The sequence below is a fragment of the Syzygium oleosum genome, unplaced genomic scaffold (assembly GCF_021117445.2).
Source record: "Syzygium oleosum isolate NSW1041296 unplaced genomic scaffold, Sole_v2.1 Sole_v2.15, whole genome shotgun sequence".
NCBI classification, from domain to species: Eukaryota; Viridiplantae; Streptophyta; class Magnoliopsida; order Myrtales; family Myrtaceae; genus Syzygium; species Syzygium oleosum.
In genome coordinates this window covers 3,836,096-3,857,363 of record NW_026607499.1, presented here as the reverse complement: position 1 = coordinate 3,857,363, position 21,268 = coordinate 3,836,096, and the positions used below count along the sequence as shown (strand labels likewise).

The 21,268-nt window shown below is 40.0% G+C and overlaps 2 protein-coding genes across 4 annotated transcripts in view; both read right to left on the bottom strand.

Moving 5' to 3' along the window:
• Positions 1-14,636, bottom strand: part of LOC115689248 (uncharacterized) — a 49,062-nt gene extending 34,426 nt beyond the window's left edge. For all 3 annotated transcript variants that reach the window (XM_056318280.1, XM_056318281.1, XM_030615248.2), the window contains exons 1-19: positions 14,148-14,636; positions 10,602-10,705; positions 9,155-9,289; positions 8,726-8,776; positions 7,522-7,616; positions 7,320-7,437; positions 6,912-7,013; positions 6,635-6,820; positions 6,391-6,551; positions 3,908-4,078; positions 2,645-2,737; positions 2,228-2,552; positions 2,021-2,125; positions 1,846-1,941; positions 1,314-1,381; positions 870-990; positions 584-787; positions 255-458; positions 65-174 (exon numbers count right to left, since the gene is read on the bottom strand). In XM_056318280.1, coding sequence (XP_056174255.1) covers positions 65-174; positions 255-458; positions 584-787; positions 870-990; positions 1,314-1,381; positions 1,846-1,941; positions 2,021-2,125; positions 2,228-2,552; positions 2,645-2,737; positions 3,908-4,078; positions 6,391-6,551; positions 6,635-6,820; positions 6,912-7,013; positions 7,320-7,437; positions 7,522-7,616; positions 8,726-8,776; positions 9,155-9,289; positions 10,602-10,705; positions 14,148-14,244 — 2,546 coding nt within the window. In that variant the 5' untranslated portion in view covers positions 14,245-14,636. The remainder of the gene's footprint in view (positions 1-64; positions 175-254; positions 459-583; positions 788-869; positions 991-1,313; positions 1,382-1,845; positions 1,942-2,020; positions 2,126-2,227; positions 2,553-2,644; positions 2,738-3,907; positions 4,079-6,390; positions 6,552-6,634; positions 6,821-6,911; positions 7,014-7,319; positions 7,438-7,521; positions 7,617-8,725; positions 8,777-9,154; positions 9,290-10,601; positions 10,706-14,147) is intronic.
• A 3,689-nt stretch (positions 14,637-18,325) lies between these two features.
• On the bottom strand, positions 18,326-19,825 carry LOC115689252 (FCS-Like Zinc finger 2). Its single transcript, XM_030615252.2, has 2 exons — positions 19,289-19,825; positions 18,326-18,987 (listed from the first exon to the last, which is right to left on the bottom strand). The coding sequence occupies exons 1-2, from the start codon at positions 19,585-19,587 to the stop codon at positions 18,801-18,803; spliced, it is 486 nt and encodes a 161-aa protein (XP_030471112.1). The 5' UTR covers positions 19,588-19,825; the 3' UTR covers positions 18,326-18,800.
• Positions 19,826-21,268: the final 1,443 nt, after the last annotated feature.

The window sequence follows — 21,268 nt, the reverse complement described above, 5'->3', positions numbered from 1 at the left end:
TCCCTGCCAGTAGTAAAGCCAGATAGCACCCCATGTTTTATACAACAAGAAATTGGCATCTCACCTGATGTATTGCTTGTAAGATCTAGACTCCGGCCTGTCAAGGACATAAAGAAAAGGCCCAACCAAGCAGAGGTACCTTCTTTGCCAAACAGCTTCTCTATTTCCCATACCCTGAAGAAGAAGTTATCAAATCCTAGGGTACTAGAATGTCAAAGACATATAAGCTCCTTAAAGTGAGATTCTTGACAAACCTTCCGCACAAGGAGAGAGAGCCACCCTTCCAAATCAGCTTGGCTCCAGGGGTGAATGGAATCTGAACTATCACTATCTTCACCCTGAAAGATCTTTAAAACCTGCATCAATCGATGATATCGAGCTGGAGAAAAATGAAACCCCAATGATGGCAACCGCGCAGCAATTCTTGTTGAAGGATAGGATGGATCCTCTAAACGATTCTGATATGTCGGGAAAAATTGCCTTCATCAGTGAATTTGCAATAATATCTGGCTAGAATGATATAGTTAACTCATGACTGCCACACAAGCAAGAAACTTTTCTCTAAAAAAATAACAATTGCTACCTGTTCCAGCGCCAAGATAACGCCACATCTATCGATGATTGGCAAGAAAGTGTTACCACCTAAGTAAGTAGGTCCTGCTGATCTATATGTGGTTTGGCTCCAAGAGTAATCGCCATCAACAAGAAAAGCTGATACATCACTTAGTACGAATTTAAACTGCAAATACATAAGTGTCTCTTCGGTTGACTCCTGGGCGTTATCATCCTGCATTTGTAAGAATCCTCAAGTAAGTTTTGGCTCTGTAGCCTGCATCTTCAAATTAAATGATCATTTCTCATAGACCAACCCCTGTACGAATAATTAAGTTCCCCAGATCAAGAAGAAGCTTTGTTGGATGAATGTCATCTGGCCTAAAATCGGTAGGGATTGTGATCTTAGGAGCAGCAATATCCAAGTCCAGCAAGAACCTGCCACAATGTTAAGCTGTCAGTCCCACAACATATTTACAAGCTCTTCACCTGGGACCTTTAATCTCTTGAACCCAAATTTAGCTCAAGCCTAATTTTTTAGCAACAATTTTTTTCCAATAGTTTGAACTGCCAGAATACATGCCTGCAATGTACATCAAGAATATACCTTATCATTTTTCCTCATAATCTAGCAATATTGCCAACTGGAATAAGGGAAAGCAGCTTATAAATTTCATCCAAAGGCATAAAAATATGGTTTTATAAGAATATGCCTGAAAAGTGTGGTGACATTTTTGACAATCCATTTAAAATTTACAAACCTTGAATGATCCTTGAGTGCTCTGTTCATTTGCTGCTGGGCACTACGCTTCACTTCATCAATTGTCATCTGAGAATATAGAGAAACAATATAAAACCAATATTCGAATGCAAAATCCTGGTCAGACCAGCTAAATAGAATACAATATGGAATTTATAACAAGGAGTCAACAATTTTTTTTGAGGATGTAAAATTCATATGTTAATTTGCATTCTCTCTCAATCAAGCAATGGGCAAGCCAAAGAACACTCAAGGCAGATAACTGAACAAACGAGATTGTATATAAGCAATTATGCCATCATTTTCACAACCTATCAATGCCAACACAGAGGGTGCAATTTCTCAATTCCCTCCCTTCAAAGAGAAGCATCTTTAAGAAGTTATTCCACTAATCTCAAAGCTTCCTGGGAGCTCCAACAGTCCCGGTATCAACTTCGGTATTGTTTACTATTAAAAACAGATATTCGCCCCCTAAGGAATGCGAACTTGACTAGTACTAAGGAGCACACAACCATATTCCAAGACTAACAAACCTGCACAGCAGCTGCAGTTTCCAGAGCTAACTTCTGACTGACGCCAGAATTGCTCTCGAAAAATTTAATGACTTGGTCGATAGAATCCTTCAGGTACTGGTGAAAATCACTGAATGATCAGAAAAGAGTATATACAGAAAAATTAACAAAAATGGATGTCCAAAACTAAACGTACAGTTACATAACATGGAGAAGCTTTGGCGACCATGCTCCAGTCCACTTTAGCATCAAAGGGCTTATAACAGAAGATACCAACTAAAGAGTCGCTAGAAGTTGCACTCTGAATGAAAGAAGAGAGGATGAAAAATGCTTATATTTGAAGAACTAAATTACAGAGTTCTCAATTTATCTTGAGATTCATCATAAAGCACAAGAATCTTACTTCAGCCAGTAGACCGTTTGGTGATGATAATTGGTATGAGCCAATTTTTATATCAAATATTTTAGTCTCTGGATAAAGTTTGATTGAGCAATTAAGGCTTTCACAAGACAATGCAGCAAGGCTCTCCAAGGATTCATCAATAAGCTTCGATGCATTGTGCTTCATATGAATTTCCACAAGAGTGTGAAGGGAATCTTTCTTTTCATCAATGATCATAGACTGGCCAGCATCTTCTTCCTTATACCCTATGATCCTATTTAATTGATCCCAGTCTTCCACACTGAAATGAAATGCTTCACTTCCATCCTTAAGAGATGACCTGCTCCTACATAAGCAAAGATTAAACTAAATGAATCATCATCTATGCAAATTTGTGAAGAAGAAAAAGACATCATATTTCTAGTAACAGATATTTACCATCCAATTGACCACCATGACTTCTTTTCCTGCTGCTTCCTTAAGTAAAGATCCATCCCAGTCGACTGCTCTACAAATTTATGAGCTAACATCCTACAGAAGAAGCCAGAATTGTATAGAAGTTCCAACATCAGACACCACAAGGTATATTGCCGATTCTGGGGATGCTCAGAAGACCCACTTGTCAAATTAATTAAACATAAGTGGGTTATGCACTAGCTAGCAATGCCACTATATTTACTACTATCATCATCGTAGTTGTCTTTCATCATTCACATCCAGAGGTGGGTCATTCGTGCATATTATTGTGCCACATGGCATGACCATATGAGACCATCACTCTTCGAGTTCTTTTTCATTAGTCACCCTTTCACTAAACCATTTAGTTCTCTATCCAGTTAAACATCATTATTATAATATTCTCTACCGATACAAACTAAGTCTCTGTATACATAAAATAAATGCATTAATCGATTAATGCACTTATATATTAAGAAAAGGGTAAGGTCATTTTTCTTCGACTTTATGCTCTAGTAAATGCGATTAGAAAGCAAGGAAGTGTGCAAGTTTTGCCATGTGACAACAACAAACAATTTCCATGGTCCTTAACTACCATGATTAGATTTTACCCTTCGTTTCTTCAATAAAATTAGAATCTCATGCCCAACCTCAGATAAAAATGAGATCGGTTAAGCATAATGATGGTAAAAACATCTTTCTAAACACCATTTCTTGCAGAGGTCAGATAGCATTGCCTGCCCCTCAGAAAGCTAAGCTTCAGTTTAGAGATAAAGGAATAAGATTTTGAGGGTGATAAGCAACGGAGTCAACAAAGTGGAACCCTAAGTAATTCCTTCCATAATGCTTCACTAGAATGAGAGGCACAATTTGCTTACACAATTAATGTCTATGAAAACTCTCTTTTTCTTTCTCTTTCTTTCTCAAACGTACCGAATGATACTAGTCATACAATTAAATTGCAGTACTCTACTGTAATGGTTAATGTATGTTGATTACAGCAAACACATAGCAATGCACATCATGAAAATAAAATCAGACAAGAACCACACAACTAAAGAAACCAAAAGGTAAATAAATTAGAAGATGCAGCATTAAAGGGAGAATTCCAGACACTAGTACTCTGGTGAGAGAAGAAACAAACCAGATCTGAACATGTTAGAGGCTCACTTAACAGCTGCTACTAATTAATGCAGTTCATATATGATAAGAGGACAAGAAGAAAGTTGAGGAGAGCCCTTGTACCTCCATTGAAGAATCAATTCAATGTCAAGTTCACGATCTAACTCTTCAATTTCCTCATTGTCATCTGCTATTGCTCGACTTGGATCAGATTTTAGTAATTGAGCATAAAGAGAGATATATTTTTTTCTTAAGTTTCCATACTTTAGAACCTGCTCCCATGACAATTTCCCACTGCAACAAAGATCAATGCTTTCTCAGAATTTACAATATGAACTTAATTGGCAAAGCTTACGAAATCTCAAAATAAACAGACTACACTAAGTTCCATTAACATTTGAGAAAAGGAATACCCAAACGCAAAAAGGCAACCAGAAGGTCCACAACATCAAAGGGCATCTTTTGAAGGTATTAAACAGCACTGAAAGATACTATGTAAGCTGAACTAAACTGCCCAAGAATATCCACAGGGGTCTGGACGTTCTCCAAACAACACACAAGAGAAGGATGGCCAACTTTTGGAAAACAAATCTCAGGGGGTCAGAATGCTTCCACTCCGTGTCAGAAAATTCAAAAAGTCTATTTTCCACCTCAATGGCAGCTAAGATCCTGTCTTCCAAGATTGACACTGTTAAGCTGAACCAAACTCCCCAAGAATATCCACAGGGATCCAGACATGCTCCACAAAAGAAAAAAGAGAAGGATTTTCAACTTTTGGAAAAAAAAAATCTTAGGGAGTCAGAATGCTTCCGGTCCGTTTCAGGAAAATTTTATATTCTAATGCCATACCAATTGGCAAAAATGATCCTGTCTTTGAGGATTGGACACTGTTGGCAGGCTCTACAAAGACAACTACCCTGTCTAGCATACAGCCTAGGCATCACATTCCTAACTACCATCCACGTGTTGTACCCTCAGGCATGACTTCCCTTAGAGTTACCCAGCCCTCAGGCATGACTTCCCTTAGAGTTACCCAGCTCAATAATCTATTTCGAAGCAATTCATGGAATCAGGCACTTGAAGGACTCTTCTCACTGAATAAAAGACACTAAATTGCTGCCATCTTCACATTATTCCAGGGAAGACAAAGCATAAAAAAAACAAGGAAATTTATTGGTTGCACAGGTCGAGAACGGCCAAAAACTTTATAAGTGATCTACAAAAGTCATACTATCAAAAGACCAACATACGAAGACGAAAGAGTAAAACCGCAATGCTCACATAAGGGCTTCCAGATCTCTAGAAAATTCTGTGCCCCCAAATGAACACAGTAAAGAATTTGACAGCACAGATTTTTATATAAGAGGTATTTGTTAGAAAGTCCAACCCAAAAGCTTAAGCTGATAGGTGGAGGGAGACCACATGAATATAAAGAGCATTTAGGACCCATTATCAAGTGACGTAGGACAATAATTCAACACCGCACTTCTCACGTGCAGGCCGGATTACGAGTGGCCCATGGAATTTGACTAATGGGGGGTGGAGACACATTCACGAAAGGGACAGCACTGGCTCTAATACGATATTAGAAAGTCCAATTCAAAAGCTTAAGCTGATAGATGGAGGGAGGCCACATGAATATAAAGAGCATTTAGGACCCAATATCAAGCGATGTGGGACAATAATTCAACAATATTTATGAGCCAGTGGTTTGGATTCTGCAAAAACTCAAATCGATTTTCTTGACATTCAAGAATGCAAATACAATAGTCCAAATACATGGAGTTACCGTGAACGATGAACTAAACTTACGTGGTCATACAAAGGGCCCCAACAATTAAAAGTCTGCGATATAAGACTCTTTAAATTGACCCTTTAGGGGTAACGCAATACTTGAATTATGAGTTGAACCGCAGCAATCGCGGTTGAAAGTCTATCAGAAAGAACCAAATCAATTTCGTCATTCTTTCATGTTATCTTGATATTGTTGCACCTCGAATACGAAAGCTCCTATAACCATCACATGCCATTACTCTGTTATTTGCCCTCCCGGCAACATGATATTATATGTAAAAATATCAATCCTGAGTCCCTGAACAACGTTCCAAAATAACACTGATACATGTGCACTCCTCGGTCCCGATAAACTGTAAACCCAACAAAAATGAAACTTTGCAGACAGCCAAATACAGTCATACGCAAGAATTTAAAGAAACTGTAGATGTGAAGAGGCTTGATAGGATAGGCTATTGTTAAAGCGAACTAGCCTTCAGTAAAAGCTCAATCAAAACATATATGATCAATGTTATTCCTGTTATATTTTGGATAGAATGGTGGTCCATGATGTTATTTTTTGTCTCAGTGAACAGAATTGAAGATGAAATTTAGCATTGGAAAAAGATTCTGTCTTGGGATTCAAAGGAAAAGACATCCCTCTAATGAATTGCAACATTCTACCAAGTGAACCATAAAATTTTGCTATTCTTGGTGGTCTCTAGTTTCTATCCTACAAGCCAAAGTCTCCATTTCTCCAGAAGACAATTCTAGTTGCTTATAAACAATCTTTGAAAGCATTACGTAAACAGACAATTCAGAATTTTGGATACCTGGCCTTTTTCAACTGGTCAGAAACTGCTCTGTAAGCATACTTCCACCAAGAACTTGGATTGGATTTTACAGAAACAAGTGGACGAAAATGGGCGTATTTCAGCCGTTGATTGAAGGCAGCAAAATTGTCTGCTAATTTTAGCATATCCCTATATCCATCCTGCAAAAGTGATGATGAGGGAAACGGACATTCTTACCAATTTATAAAGTCATTAGTAAGAACAAAACATGATCAAGAAGAACCTTTGAAAGACACAAAGTAACATCGTCCAAGTTCACTGCTGCTTTCTGCAAAGGTTGCTGATCATTATGTTCATTTGGCCGCAATTTTACATATTTTGCATTTCCAGTCACAGGTTGCAGGATATACGTGTGCTTCTTTGTAAGCCTGTTGGCTGGCTTCCCCTTATCAGTGCCAAATCTGAAAACCTACACCTCGCAGAGAACCATAAAAAAAATCGGTTGTCCCATTAGTTTTGATGAGTATTCAGACGATAAGCAAGCTGAAGTAACCGTGTACCTGGACCCACTCTGCAGGGAGCAAATTCTCCCACAGCTTGTCCAACTGCCAGGGAGAAATACCAGAATCCAGATAAAGCGCTATTTGCTCAAGCTCGACCGACTGGAACATATACAAGGAGGAAATCAGGACAGGAACATCAACAAATTTTAGGCAAAGAACCAAAAAAATGCATTATGGGTCTGCTCCCTCAACAGATGAAACGACCCATTCCCATTTGCATTTTCTACAAAAATTCTAGGACTTGAAAATGCTCAGTCTTTCAGCAACAGATTAGCTCTACAAGCAATCGCACATCTAGCAATTCTAATTATCCACAACAAAAGCTTGTGAAACTCTAAGTCCACCAAAACCAAATTATTTCAACAATAGAACAATGCAAGTGCAGCAACAAGAGAAGATGGTGACCTTTTGAATGCGCTCCAGTGAACCCCCAGTAACAAATGTCTCCTTTCCATTATCATCAACAGTCACAGTTATCAGCTTCTCCAAGGTTAAGCCCATTGCAAATGGGTGGCCAGGATTGCTGCATACAGAAGAGTTCAACACCAGTTAGGAATATTGTCTAACCAATGACTGACAATTATCAAATGAAGAAAAAAGTTCTTACCTTTCCAGATCTTCATATCTGATATGTATATTAGATATAGAAAGCTTCAAGTTCCCAATTATCGTGTTTATCAACGAGCCCAGCCAGGAATTGTTCTTGAAAAGAAAGAAAAGTTTGACAACATTAAACATAAAAAACAAAGACACATCATGACTCTGCCAAACTAGAGATACATATAGCATTGTCACTGTATTACCAGAGCCATGTCCCAGAAGAGATCATCAACAAAAACTTTTTACTTGGCAATGGAAGCCTAGCAATGACTAAAACAACCAAGGCTGACATAAACTAGCTAAGACAACTAGAGACTAAAGCCACATGACCTAAAGCTCTGAGCTATACCCTGACCAATCTCTGTCAGATCGCATTTATATCAGCTGTGAGGGAACTCATTACATGAGCAAGTGCGGTTCTCTTAGTACCATCTTATAGAGGACAAGGATCGACAGCAGAGGGCAATCGTTTCAATTCAGAGAACATCTCATTCAGTAGCACCTTTCCTATAATTCCTTCCGCCTCGTCACGCTAAAACTAAATATTGAAGTTCCAGTCTAGACTCAGGAGAATGCTAGACCTCTCTCTAGGAGGTTTTACGAGATTTGACTGAGTGCATGACTCATCCAAGAAATTCTCTTGATAGAAAGAAGAATGACCATAAGTTTTTCCCAGGACTTTAGGCCAATAATATCCACTGCCCGATGAGGAAGTCCTCAAGAGATGGAGAAAACTCGTTGTCTCGTGCACAATCATCAACAACAGTCTTGATTAGTTCCACTGTAGTTTATCATCCATCAATTAGTCATCCTTTATCGTAATTTAAGTGCCCAACTCTTATGACAGTATCTCTTCCCAATTAAATTTAAATCCAACAAAAATAAATCCAATACATGGGGCCTCCTGTAATCATTTAAAAATTTGATTCCTATGTCTACAAATAGCAGCTTCAAGGTGCCAACTTTGCCATTTGAGTATGTAGTGAAATTCAATCAAATATGAGCAATGAGAATTTTCCATTACTGTTGATTACTATAATATCTCATGGAGTCCAGCACTAGTTATGTGATGCTATGACGCATTGGAGGGCAGGGCTGCCTTCCTTTTATCTACACTTTCTCCATCCTTTCTTTGGGAGCGTGGTAATAATGAGCTTTTCAGACAGTTTTTACTGTCTATCACTTCATGAAATGGTTTGCACATGTCTTACCACTTCTGATTTCAGTTGTTGGGCCCTTTCCAACAGCTTCATCTCCATTTCCTGTGACAGTGAGAAAAGGAGTTAACTTGTCTTTTTTTCCAATAAGTAACTTATCTTCATTGTGCATAAAAACCAAAGAGATGGGAGGATTAATTCCATTAACAAGCCTACATACGTCTTAAGAACAGCAAGAGCACTCAAGCACTCAGTTTGGCACTAAAAGTCCTCCATTTTTCACACAAACTCCTATCGGCAGCAGACAAACTAAGTTCATCATAGTTCTAATTCAAAAGAGAAGATTTTCAGTAACCCTTTGCCCCTGAGGAGTAATGTCATTATGAAAAGCTTCATTTCTTTCCATATGAGGAGTTAACTTGTCAACTATAACAATCTCACCTGACAGAGACATCTAATAAAGTACGGCTCACCATGTCTTACCCGCACTCTGCTTTTCTTAGCTTCTTGTACCGAATCCTCACTACAACCTTCAACTCCTGTTGAAGGTTCAGCCAATAAAAAAATGCGATCCAGGTAAACCAATACCGGCTCTTGGCCAAGCCTGCTCCAAGGAACCTATAATGTGAAATACGTCAACGAGCTCTTGCATAGTTAATTAGCTCTAGAAAGTAGTAAGAGTAAATCACAAAAAAATCTTTAAGAAAGAAAGGAAGCCATGCATAAAACACCCAAAACATATGTTTGAGGCATATGTACTAGTTCAAATCAGCATAGGAGAACGTGCTGAAATAGAGTCACTGCAAAGTCCATGTTCATTACATGCTACTCAAGCCCGGATGACAATGTGGAAGAAATGGGCAATAAAAAAGGCCAACATTTTCAAGGCATCCAAAATCACGGTCTGCAGAGCCCAAACGGAGCCATCTAACCTAAGCAGGAAGCTGGGTAGCATTATCCTAAAGAGAAATACACCTATCTTCTTCTTTCACTGTGGTTGCGTGCTGGTCATCATTTATGCATTTGATTTACATTTTATTAATTTTCTACACATCATTCCATGGCATCCTAAACCAGGTACAGTAGAACAGAAAATAGTAAAAACAGATTTCGCTGCTTGTTCATACCAAAAGACACTCCTAGGCACTTTGCCTCCGTAAGTCATTAGTTGTATCATAAGCCCCAAGCAGTTTCTTTGTGAGAAAAAAATGGCACCTTTTCTCGGTGCCCCTCTACCTCTACTCTGATATGAAGAAAAATCACACAGTACTCCTTTGACACAATGTAGAGCAGACGATCTGAGCATTTTACTGTGAACTAGCCACAACACCCTGTGCCATGCAGGAAGCATTTTCCGGTATAATGTTGCAAAACTTTTCATGCAATGCAATAGATGAGGATAAAGATATTATGACTTGAAAGTAAATTAGAAGTAACAGTTGACCAACTATAAGTTCAAAAAAAATAGGATAACATTGATCTGCTGACGTTTTTTTATATAATTTTATTCAAAGAAATTGTTCGAATGCATCAGGAAAACACAAAGAATAAACAAAAAAATAATATTGATTTACTGTTACAATTTTGACTGCCCATTAACCAATTTAGTCCCCAAGGCAAAGAATAAGTCAAACTCTCATTCAATGAAATTGTTGACTTTACAAGCTCAATCACATGAACAATTAAATTGTAAATGTTGAAGAGAAGTTGATGGCTTCCATTAGCTACTACATTATTTTTAACCTTTTCTTCTTCAGTAGAATTTCTCTAAGATGCAAGATGGAGAAAGGTTCAGAATGCATGTGTTAAATACCAAAGTTCACATTAAAAAGAATGATGTACAAAGTGTGTGTCCATATCAGAGATGATACATCAGATACTATATCATTATCTGTTGACTATGATTCTACAGCCCAAATTAGCCACAAACCTTAAGTTTCACGGAACCAAGAAATCCTGCCTTCACCTTCACAGGCAACTTTAAGGCATTGAGTGCCTCCGGCTTCAGCTGCATGTTTGTTAGCTCCACATCACCTATTTAGACACAAGTTTGTCAGTTAAATGTCCTAACTTGTAAAGAGAATTATTTACAACAGTATATAACAACATTATAACACTATGCATACCATCACCACCCCAAAAAAGAAAATTAAGTTCGCAAGTTCAACACCAAACATGCACCTCGCCGAAAAGCTTTAAGAGCAAGTGTGTGATACCCCTGGACGGTCAAAATGCAAAGAACAGGCTCACTCGCAAAGTATTCTGTGGGACTATATGCTACTAAAAACAACAAAAGGTAATGGCTTCATTGGCCAAGGCATTCATCCACAAAAGCTTAACTGTTTTATCTGTTGTTTGAGTAATCACCTACTACACAGCCAATAATAAGATGGATTTGTCATCAAGGATCTGTGGAATTACCAAGCATTTCAAACTTGTTTTCTCTCTTTGAGAGATATGAAGTCTCTAAACGCTCTCCAACAACCTAAGGGATGAGTTTTGTTGAAAGAAGCCATCCATGAACAAATATACTTGCAATCTAGCTTATCTATTCATTAGAAAGCTGCAACCTTTTTATTCTCACTATAAATGTAACTAAGTAACACATATGCAACACCTCTCAAAAAGCACTTCCAAACAACCAGTTTGCATGAGCCACCAATAAATGAAGAAGTATGCATCGGCAAAGCATCATTAAGCTCAAAAGTTCACACCCATAGAAGAACAGACTGTACTTTCCAGCCCGAAGACCAGAAAGACTGGACTAAACCGGCCCGACCAGGCTAGTCTTCACGCCAGTCCAGGTGTTTTGGGCCTGAGATGCTCAGGCTCGAATTGGCCTGGACCAGCCTAAAACATTTAAAGTATCTTTAAAACTAGAAGAATTAAAATTGAAAATTTAAAGGTGAATGATTTGTTACTTATAAAACTTAATAAAGCCATAAAAAATTATGAAATTAGTCATCAGACATCAAATGGGACACAAACAGTTAATTACCCTGGTATAGTTGAGATCCACAGATTGTTTCTTTTAATGAACTTTATGAATTTTAAGTAAGTTGACATCATTTACTTGATAATTGTATGTTAGAGTTTTGAAATTTTGATAATGCCTGATATTCTTGAAAGGAATTAGAAAAGGGAGAGAAAAATTTGTGCTTATGCTCAAAACAACCCTCCTTGTCGGACTAATCTCTGACCGGACCTTTTTTTCTTTTTTAGGGCCAGCATATCGACCGAGCCCAGAAAACTCGGGGCCAATCAATTCAGGCCGGACCAAATATCCCCTTAGACCCAACACATTTGAACCCCTACTAAGAGATATTATATTAAGAGATTCGTAAGTGTTAGAAAGTCGACTTTACAAGCTTAAACCATTACGAGGAAGCGAACAAGATGTATACAAGGCCCAAGTAAAACCATCAACAAATGAGAGAATACTTCAACACCCCCTCTCACATGCAAAGCAGACTAAAACAGCACGTGGAATTGATGAGCAGGGACCCAAACACACAAAACAAAAATGGGACAAAACCTGACCTGGTACCAAGTTAGAAAGTCCAAACCTAAAAAATTAACGACCTACTGGAATTGACTTTTACTTTTTATTCTTTGCTTGATCTGAATATCATATCTCATGCACTTTGACCTTTTATGAAATTTCAAAATTCTTGAAACTTTCACAACACTCAAATGTTGATACATACATCCACATATAACTTTTGCACAATTTTCTGAAAATAAAAACCTTTTATAATTTGGCGGGAAAGTGAAAAGGTACTTTTTGCTTATTCAGAAATGTAAACAACTAGGCCCTAAGCCATTAGGTGGAAGGAGAGCTATAAAAGGTCCATACAAATCGCGTAGACAAAATTGAGGGATACTTTAACAATAAGTCAGGTCCACGTAACAAAAGGTCACCGCCTTGTGTGAGAACATGGAGTAATCACAGGCCAAGAGAGCTAAGACAAAGTGCGGCTCTCGGCAGGCTTTCAGGAGGTGCCAAAGACAGAAATGGATTGAATCACACATCGAATAGGGGGAGTATCGTTACACAATATGAGCCAACACTCAAGAGAACACAATTTCTTAAGTGGTAGAGTTTGAAGAATCCCGAGAGTCTTACATCTGAAAGACAGGATTTGTTAAGTGATTCAAAAATGAGATCCACCCTCAAATGGTCACTACCTTTTGCGGTTTTTACTACTCTAGGACTTGGCCCACATGGATCGAGCCTCATCGTTACACAAATACAACACCAAGTACTAAAAAAATGTCAAGAATATGCTAATTATACATTGTGCACCCGTTTTCAAGCAATGGATGATTATGTGCTCAACTTCAAAATCATATGGAAACCAAAGGTCCGAAGTTCAACTCTTTGTACTCTCCTTAAACCAATTACTTAGGTCACACAATAAAGCCCAAGAATTCTCTCGTCTACATATATCAAGTTCACAAGCTTAAGGCCTTCATTATTCCACCAGCCTTTGTGGAAGGGTAGTGTTAAATAACAAAATACAATCCGTGTCTTTCTCTAACAGCTTAATCTATCGGCAAAAAGTTCCAAATGTATATCCACATTTCTTTTGGCTTTAGGGGGAAACGCTAATTCATATGGAATCAGAGTAAGACCTTGACACTCCCTCTTACTATAACTTTGTTAGTTTCATGCTATTATGTTCAATCTCCAGTCATCCAGCCGATGTGGTGCTTATGTAGAGTTTGACTTACACATGAGGGGAGAGTATAAACAAAAAAAAATATGCTACATACATATTGCGGGGTTGTTTCGTGACATTTCAAACCTTGCGGGATGACACATGCGCTTTAACAGCAGGAAAACCTCAAAATATGTCAGGCAAAAGTGAAGCTGAGTGAGCAAAATAAATTGAATGGTCCTAATGCAGCTGCAAAGTCCCTCCCCCCACCCCCCCAACCCACCTCAAAAATGTGCTAAGCAAACACTACTCTAGCCCAAGGCAACCCTGCAAGAGTCACGACAAGTGGTAGACTCAACGCTATCATTATAAATTACATCAAAGAATGAACTCCAGAACCCATCTCCAAAAATCAGAGGCCTATCAAATTCAGTAAATGGATAAGCCACAATACAGCACCTCAAGACATAAACCGACAGTACGTGAGCAAAACCATCGTAGCCCAAAACTTGGACGGATAAGCGCTACCCGTCTGCGGGCGGCCTGCAAGCAACAACTTCGATACTGGAAACTCGTCCGACACGCACAGAACCCAACCATATCCAATTTCCTAATAGCACACATTCCATGTCCACACACCCCAGAACACACTTCACGAAGTTAGACGATCGATAATGGACAAATTCCAGGGGCATTGAATTCGCTACCTCTCCTCCCACACACGCCCACGACCGAAACCGATCGCCGCCGCCACACTCGAAACACAAGAACAGCAAGCGGAGCATGCGGGGAGAGAGAGAGGGGATCGTCGTTACCTTTCCAGACGCTGATCTTGAGAGCTTCCTTGTTGAGCCCCCTCACGTAATTCCCCAGGTACCTCTGCAGGAGGTTCGCGACCTGATCCTCCAACATCTTTTCCTCCTCCTCCCCCCCCTCTTGTTCAGCTCAATCGTGACCGTCTCCGATCGAATCGAAAGCAGCTCGATCGCGAGGATTGGGGTGAGCAGACATAGATGGCACGCAGAGAGAGAGAGAGAGAGGCGCACATTCGCCGGCAGCGGCGAGGTCGAAGGCGGTGGAGTCCTCTGCAGAAACGGAGAAGGAGCGAGAGAGAGAGATATTCGTGTCTTGATGGCCACGTCTGCAGCGGCGGGCCTCGGTGGTGGACCGGACTGGCAGGTGAGAGCGGCGGAGCGATCAGCTGCGACGCAACCTCCCGGCTGCCGGGTGCGGGCTCCCGTCGGGAGCTTGCCACGTGGGAGCAAGGCGCGGAGCGGGAGGATCCCTATTGGTCCACGGAGATTGGTTGTCGATGAGATCGATTCACCGTATTTTGCTGAAGTGGATACGGCGCTGACGTCGGCCCCTTTTTCCTTTTTTTGGGCCTTTTCGGAAATGGGACGCGATCCGGAGGCGGCGGGCGGGATGAATCGTGGCGCCAACTGAGGAGGGAAGGAAAATTCTGGAGCTTTTATGTATAATCCCGTCTTTCTATTTTGAAAGGAAAATCCAATAAAACTCCCAAACTATCTTACATGGACATCAGTAAGAACAGTCAGTAATCTACCTACCCGGATGTCGGAAAGTAAACCGATAATTGACATAGAAACGCCTATGTAACTTAAATATAATAAAAACAACGGTATCTTGATTAGAAAATCATAAATATGTCATATAAGTACAAATTTAAGAATAAAGTTTAGGGTAAATGTATCACCGTGAATATAATTTATGATTTTTTACGTCACAAAAAATAATTCGGGCATATCACAGTAATCATAATTTGAGGTTTTTTGTGATTTCTTTCCCTATTTTAAAGACTTCTCTTTCCTTTTCGAGAATTGATAAATGGCTTTACATATGCATCTTCTTCCGCCTTCTAAATCTTTCATTTATATCCATATCCACCAAAATGAAAATACATATTTTCCAAATTACCCTTCTTTTCTTTCTTGAAGGAAATTACCAAAAAAGTTCTAAAACTATAATATTTGTGCTAATTCAATCGTAAATTTTTCAATCGTGCTAATTTAATCGTAAACATTCTCACATTTTGCCAATTGAGTCCATCCGGCCAATTTTGATCGAAAATCACCAACATTTACGTTGGCCGTCCTACGTGGCATTTTTCTGGTACTTATGTAGACATTTTTTTATATTTTTTTGTTTTTTTTTCTTTTCTTTGCCTTTATTTTTTACTGAGGGCCGGCCAAACCTCGCCGGCCACAGGCGAGGATGTCCTGACCCTCACCGGATTTGGGCAAGGACCGCAACGCCTTCACCTAATCTAGACATTAGGAATGAGTAGTTCCAGGTTCCAATCCAAGTTTCGTACAAGTTGCACCTGAAACCTATCCATGAGAACAAGTTCCTCATTTTTTGGAACAGGGAACCAACTCTTCGTACCTTGGAACTTGAAACCTACTAAGGTCGATTATAAGGTCTGTCCAGGTTCCGCTTATATTACTAATTGAACAATTGCAGTGAATCACCACATTTAATGACCATCATTTGTTGCCACAATCCATTGACCATAACTTATATTTAGAGACACAAAGAATATGAAACATTAACAAGTCATATAATGAAAGAAACTAGTGATTCCAAATTATACACTCATTCATCTAACGCCATGAAACACCGCAGAATCACGCAAAGACATTAACCAAGAAAAAATACAAAAAACATGTTAAACCTGGAACCTGTCCATCGAAACAGATATCCCAATTTTTGAAACCTGAAATCTACCATACATATTTTGGAACATTGAACCTATATGTTACCATCAATTAAGTTTTAAGGTTCCAGGTTCTACACTGGAATCATGCTCACCCTTACTTGGCATCACGGTCTCGCCCTAGACGAGGGGCTGCACGCCCTCGCTTTGGCCGACGAGGGCGTCATGGCCTTCACCCAAGCCCTTACCGGCCATTGTGAGGGTCGACTAGTGCTCATTATATAGATGTTTGGACCCGCCTATTACACATAAGTGCTCATTTCTTTCTATGCATAATTACCTAATTACGCGCACGACAGCATATCACGTGCCTTAACCCTAAATAGTATATTTCAAGCCAAAAGAGTCGTTTGTTCGTTTTTTTATTTTCCAAAGTTGTCCTCCAATATATACAATTCTCACTCATTGAGTCGCCACTCATTTTCATTCTTTGTATTATTTTTCTTAATTTTATATAGATGTTTGGTTCTAGTTATTGAAGCGGTAGCAATATGTTTTGCTTTCTACTTTTCTATTTTTTGAACATAAATAGAAATAACAATTCTTCTTATAGCTCACCGCTGCCCGCCATCATGACCAGCCGATGTACAAATTCTACATCGAAGCTATTAAACAAATTTTTGTTCGAAGAATGGAAATTTTGTATCGTTATCAAACGTTACTTTCTACTCGAAAACTTATCAAGGGAATCGAAACAGAAAAATCTATTTCGGGCCAAAAATTAAGCATATGAACAAATTGATTTTCATTCGCGCCCTTACATGCCACTCAACAAATAATTACTCTCTCATTCTTTTCACCTACTCGAAAAGCAACCACCATTTTGCGTTTTGGACCACTCTCAATCTATTGTTTTCTCTTTTTACATATGTATTCAACTTTACAAAATACGCAGTGCATGCTCACAAAAAAAATTTAGACAAAGTTCAGTAACAGTCGCCATAGAGACTTTGAGGATGCATCTATTTTGCAGAAGATAAATGTCTTGAGAATATTTCTCTAAAGATGATTGCCCTTATATCTTTAAAAAAATTAATTAATGAAAAATATTCCCTTATCAGCAACAATGTACGTCTAAACATTTCCGTCGACAACGAATATACTTTTTGTTCACTCGTTCTTGTGGGAGACGTAACACGTGAGTGATCAATTTCAAAGAAAATATATATTCATTCCGGGACGAACTCCAAGGAAATCAGAAACGTCACAAAGAGTTCGGCCCAATCGAGCGCTTTATTCTTCTGCGCACAACGAGTTTTCGTGACGAAACAGAGGCAAAAGCTGATCATGGGCCTCGCAAGGCATTGGCCTGTTATGCCCTGCTCAATCTGATCTGCCCGTAGGTTGTTTGGGAGCCCAAACGTGAAACAGCTAAATTAATTTCCTACTTGCAATTCTCATTCCCCGTCCCAAACTAAAAAAATCCAAAAAGAATTCTAAAAAATTTACAAAAAAAAAAACGCATATATGATTTTCTAAACATTTATTTGCCTTTAGATATATTATATATATATTACAAAATATCTAACATTTTGCACACAATAAAATCAAACATTAAAATTTGTAAAATATAAACCCACTCCTTTTGAGGAGTGGCTGCCAGCAGGAGAGCTGAGATCATCCTCTACTTCGGAACGTTCTATGGCCGAGGTCCACCTAGTGAATGCTCATGACGATTTCGATTTACATGGTTCATACAACCATAATGACTTTTCTCCTCCTCTCTCCCTCCACCACGGAAGTCAAGAAACTGATGTTTCAACACTCAAATAGGTGGGCCAAAAAACCATGAACGCTGTCTGATTGACAGAGCAGGGCTCCGTGCTCGCAGGAAGAAAAAAAATCCCCACCTGTTTGATTAAATGTCTCATTTTTTACTCCAATGAACTAAACTGAACTGAAAGTTAAAGCTGGAGCCTCTTCATTTCTCTCGTAAAGCAGGAGCAGCATAACAAAACTTATACAAGGAACCGAGAAAAAAGAGAGCGAAAAAGGAAGAACCAAAAGCCCCAAACCAGAGCCATCTCATCGAGCGCGTGTTTCCCAGAACACCACAACCACGACCCTCAACCTCAACCTCAACCTCTCTGTATATCACACCATCCCCCTCAAAATTACACACCCACAATCGAGAAAGGCCCAAAACCCATGAACAACGTCTGATTGACAGAGCAGGGCTCACTGTTCGCAGAAAAAAAACTCCCCCACCCGTTTGATTCAATAACTCGGTTTTTCACTCCCACTGAACCGAACCGAAAACTAAAAGCTGGAGCCTCTTCATTTCTCATGTAAAGTAGAACAAAAATTACACAAGGAACCGAGAAAACAGAAAGCGAAAAAAGAAGAACCAAAAGCCAAAACCAGAGCCATCTCATTGAGCACGTTCCCAGAACACCACAACCACGACCCCCAACCACAACCTCTCTGTATATCTCACATCATCCCCTGAAAATTATACACCCACAATCGAGAAAACAAAACATCAAAATGGGTCCCTTTTTCTCTTTACTCATCTTCCTTTCATTTCCATTTTTGGGCTGCTTTGTCGGGTCATCATCGTCGATCTCCTCCTCCTGCTATACTCTCCTTGGCCCTCCTCGGTCAGTCAGCCACATACCCAGAACCAAAGATCTCGTCTTTGTGCGACATGGGTTGGTTCATGTGAAGTAGTTTCGTGTTCATATATATTTTATGTAATTATTAAGCGCGCAAATAAGCGATGTCTTGATTTCTAAGCAGCCGCGACGGTGCCCGCATGGAACGTGTAGCCCTGAGCTTTGGTTGGAGAGGTCGATTTCCTCTGGTCCTTCTTCTTCCTCAGAGCCTTCATGGAGGAGGAGAGGTTCCAGTTCTCCTTGGCCTCGTCGGTCTCTATTTGCTCTTGCCGGCACTCTTCGCTGCAAAATGGGGTGTCCCCTCTGCAAGAAACACCACGGAACAAACTCATATCAGACACGCCACCTTCATAAATCAGACCAAAAAAGACTGACGGAAGCCCCGGGAATAAATCGAAAGTATTTGCTAATGAAGTCGGAAAATCAAGTCATAAAAAGACTTTCCCAAAAAAATCACAATCGCCAGATCTGTCCGGGACTTTCTTCTCCAACACTAATCAGTACTAGCAGAAAACTTTTCATGGGTCAAATCAACAATCACTTCGGCTCCACAAACCAGGAGATAGAGAAAAGGCAAAAAGAGCAGCGAGAAAATTCAACCGACCTGTACATGAAGATGTCCCTGTTACTCCCGAGCGGCTTCTTGCAGAGGAAACAGGACTCCAGGAAATGGGGCCGGTGGTGATCCTCGAATCTGGCATCGTAGAACCTGGAAGAAGATCTCGGGGACGCCACGGAGTAGGCGGAGGAGACGTTCCGGAAGCCGCTCCTGGCGGAGCAGAGGGGGCGGGAGACGAAGGAGTGGCATTGCTTCCCGGAGACCCCGGCCTCCATATCGGCCAGGGAGGCCAGCCCGTCGTCCTCCTCGATGAAACAGGGTCTCCTCACGGCCGCAGAGTCCATGGTGACTATGGGTTTCAGTTTCAGAGCCAGTCTCGTCCTTTGCAGTGCAGTGCAGTGCAGTAGTGCTTCTTGCTGCTTAGAGAGGGAGAGAGATGGGGAAAGGGAGGAGCGGAGGAGGAGATGCTTATAAAGAGAGGTTGGTGAGAACCGAGGAGAGAGAGAGAGAGAGAGTGGGAGAGGGAAAGGAAAACAACGGCAGGTTTCGAGAAGACGTAGCAGAGGCGAATCAATTGGCTGAAAAATACCTGCGCATCCAAACCAACGTTTGCGCTCTAATAATTCAGCCTCGTTCGACCAAATTTTTTTTTATTAATAATAATTCAGCCTCGCGACTTCTTCCGAATTGCGAGAATGCCACTCGGGCGACGTCGGACAGCGAGAGAACAGACAGTTGACCAAGAAATTTTTGTTTCGTACCGTCATTCATTCGCAAACTTAAAAGCAATTTCCTAGATACGCAGAGTTCGTTCGTTTTTCGAAAGAGAGATAAACGCACTCACTTCATAGTGATACCATCAAAACACAGGCTTCCTACGAAGAGACCCTCGTAGCATTACTACAAATTAAAGAAAAAACAGAGGATGCGCGATTAGTATAAAAGGAAATCGCGCACAAGCGGTCTCGTTCCGTCTCCGATTTGAGGATTACAAATACCTCTCTTTCAGATCAAACATGCACGAGACCGTTTATGAACGACGGTCGGAAATTGCGGCATACCTTTTTGCATAAATACAACAACAGACCAATACATATTTTATTCAGCAAAACGTGACCGGAGCATCAACTCGGTACAAAATGGCCATCTTATTGTAAAATTTTCATAACGTGTGCTACAATTTCTCATAGATTAAAGTGGTTTTATAGATTTTTCCTTAACTTGTAAAATTGTAAATAGTCATAAATAGTCATGGTCCATCGAAAGCTCTCTCTCCTTTTCCTCTTTCTCTGTCGACGCTTTCTCAATCTCGGGAAAAACGGTTCGTCCACGACACTCCGTTTGCGAGAAATATCGGGAGTGGCAATTACGTAGTTTGAGGGTCAAGCGGAGGGCAACGAGGGGAATCGGATGCTCTCGCCTCGTTTTCGCAGGAATTGAAATGGACGGCTCGGATCTGTCAGATCGGCGAGGTGGTCCCCCCCACTTCCCCACCACCACACGCGCGGGGCTCGCCACTCTGAAGTCGTCCGCTGCAACTTCGGTCTAACTCAAATGACTCGAGCTGGTCCCACGCTCGTACGTTGCGCGTCGCCGTCACGATTACAACTCTCTTTCTTTTTTTTGAACTGTGCGATTCAGCTCATACGTCCAAAATAGGGAAAAAGACATAAACAATCCCCGAATTCTAACCCAATAAATAATTTATTTTTAAATTTTTTAAATTTATTTAATATAATTCTTAAATTTTAATCCAACGTGTAATGTGATTTTCGAATTTTTAATTTATTCAATGTCTTCTCTAAACTTTTGGTACGTATTCAATGCAATATACCAACTATATGAAAATGTTCAATGTTTATGGATCATATTGAACAAAGTAAAAGTTTATAGACTATATTGAACATTAAGCTAAAATTGAGGGACCGCATTGGGCATTGAGCTAAAGTTCAAGAACTATTCGTGTCATTATCATGATGGTATTACGACCGAGGTTCTGGCAACACTCGTTAATTATATTTAATT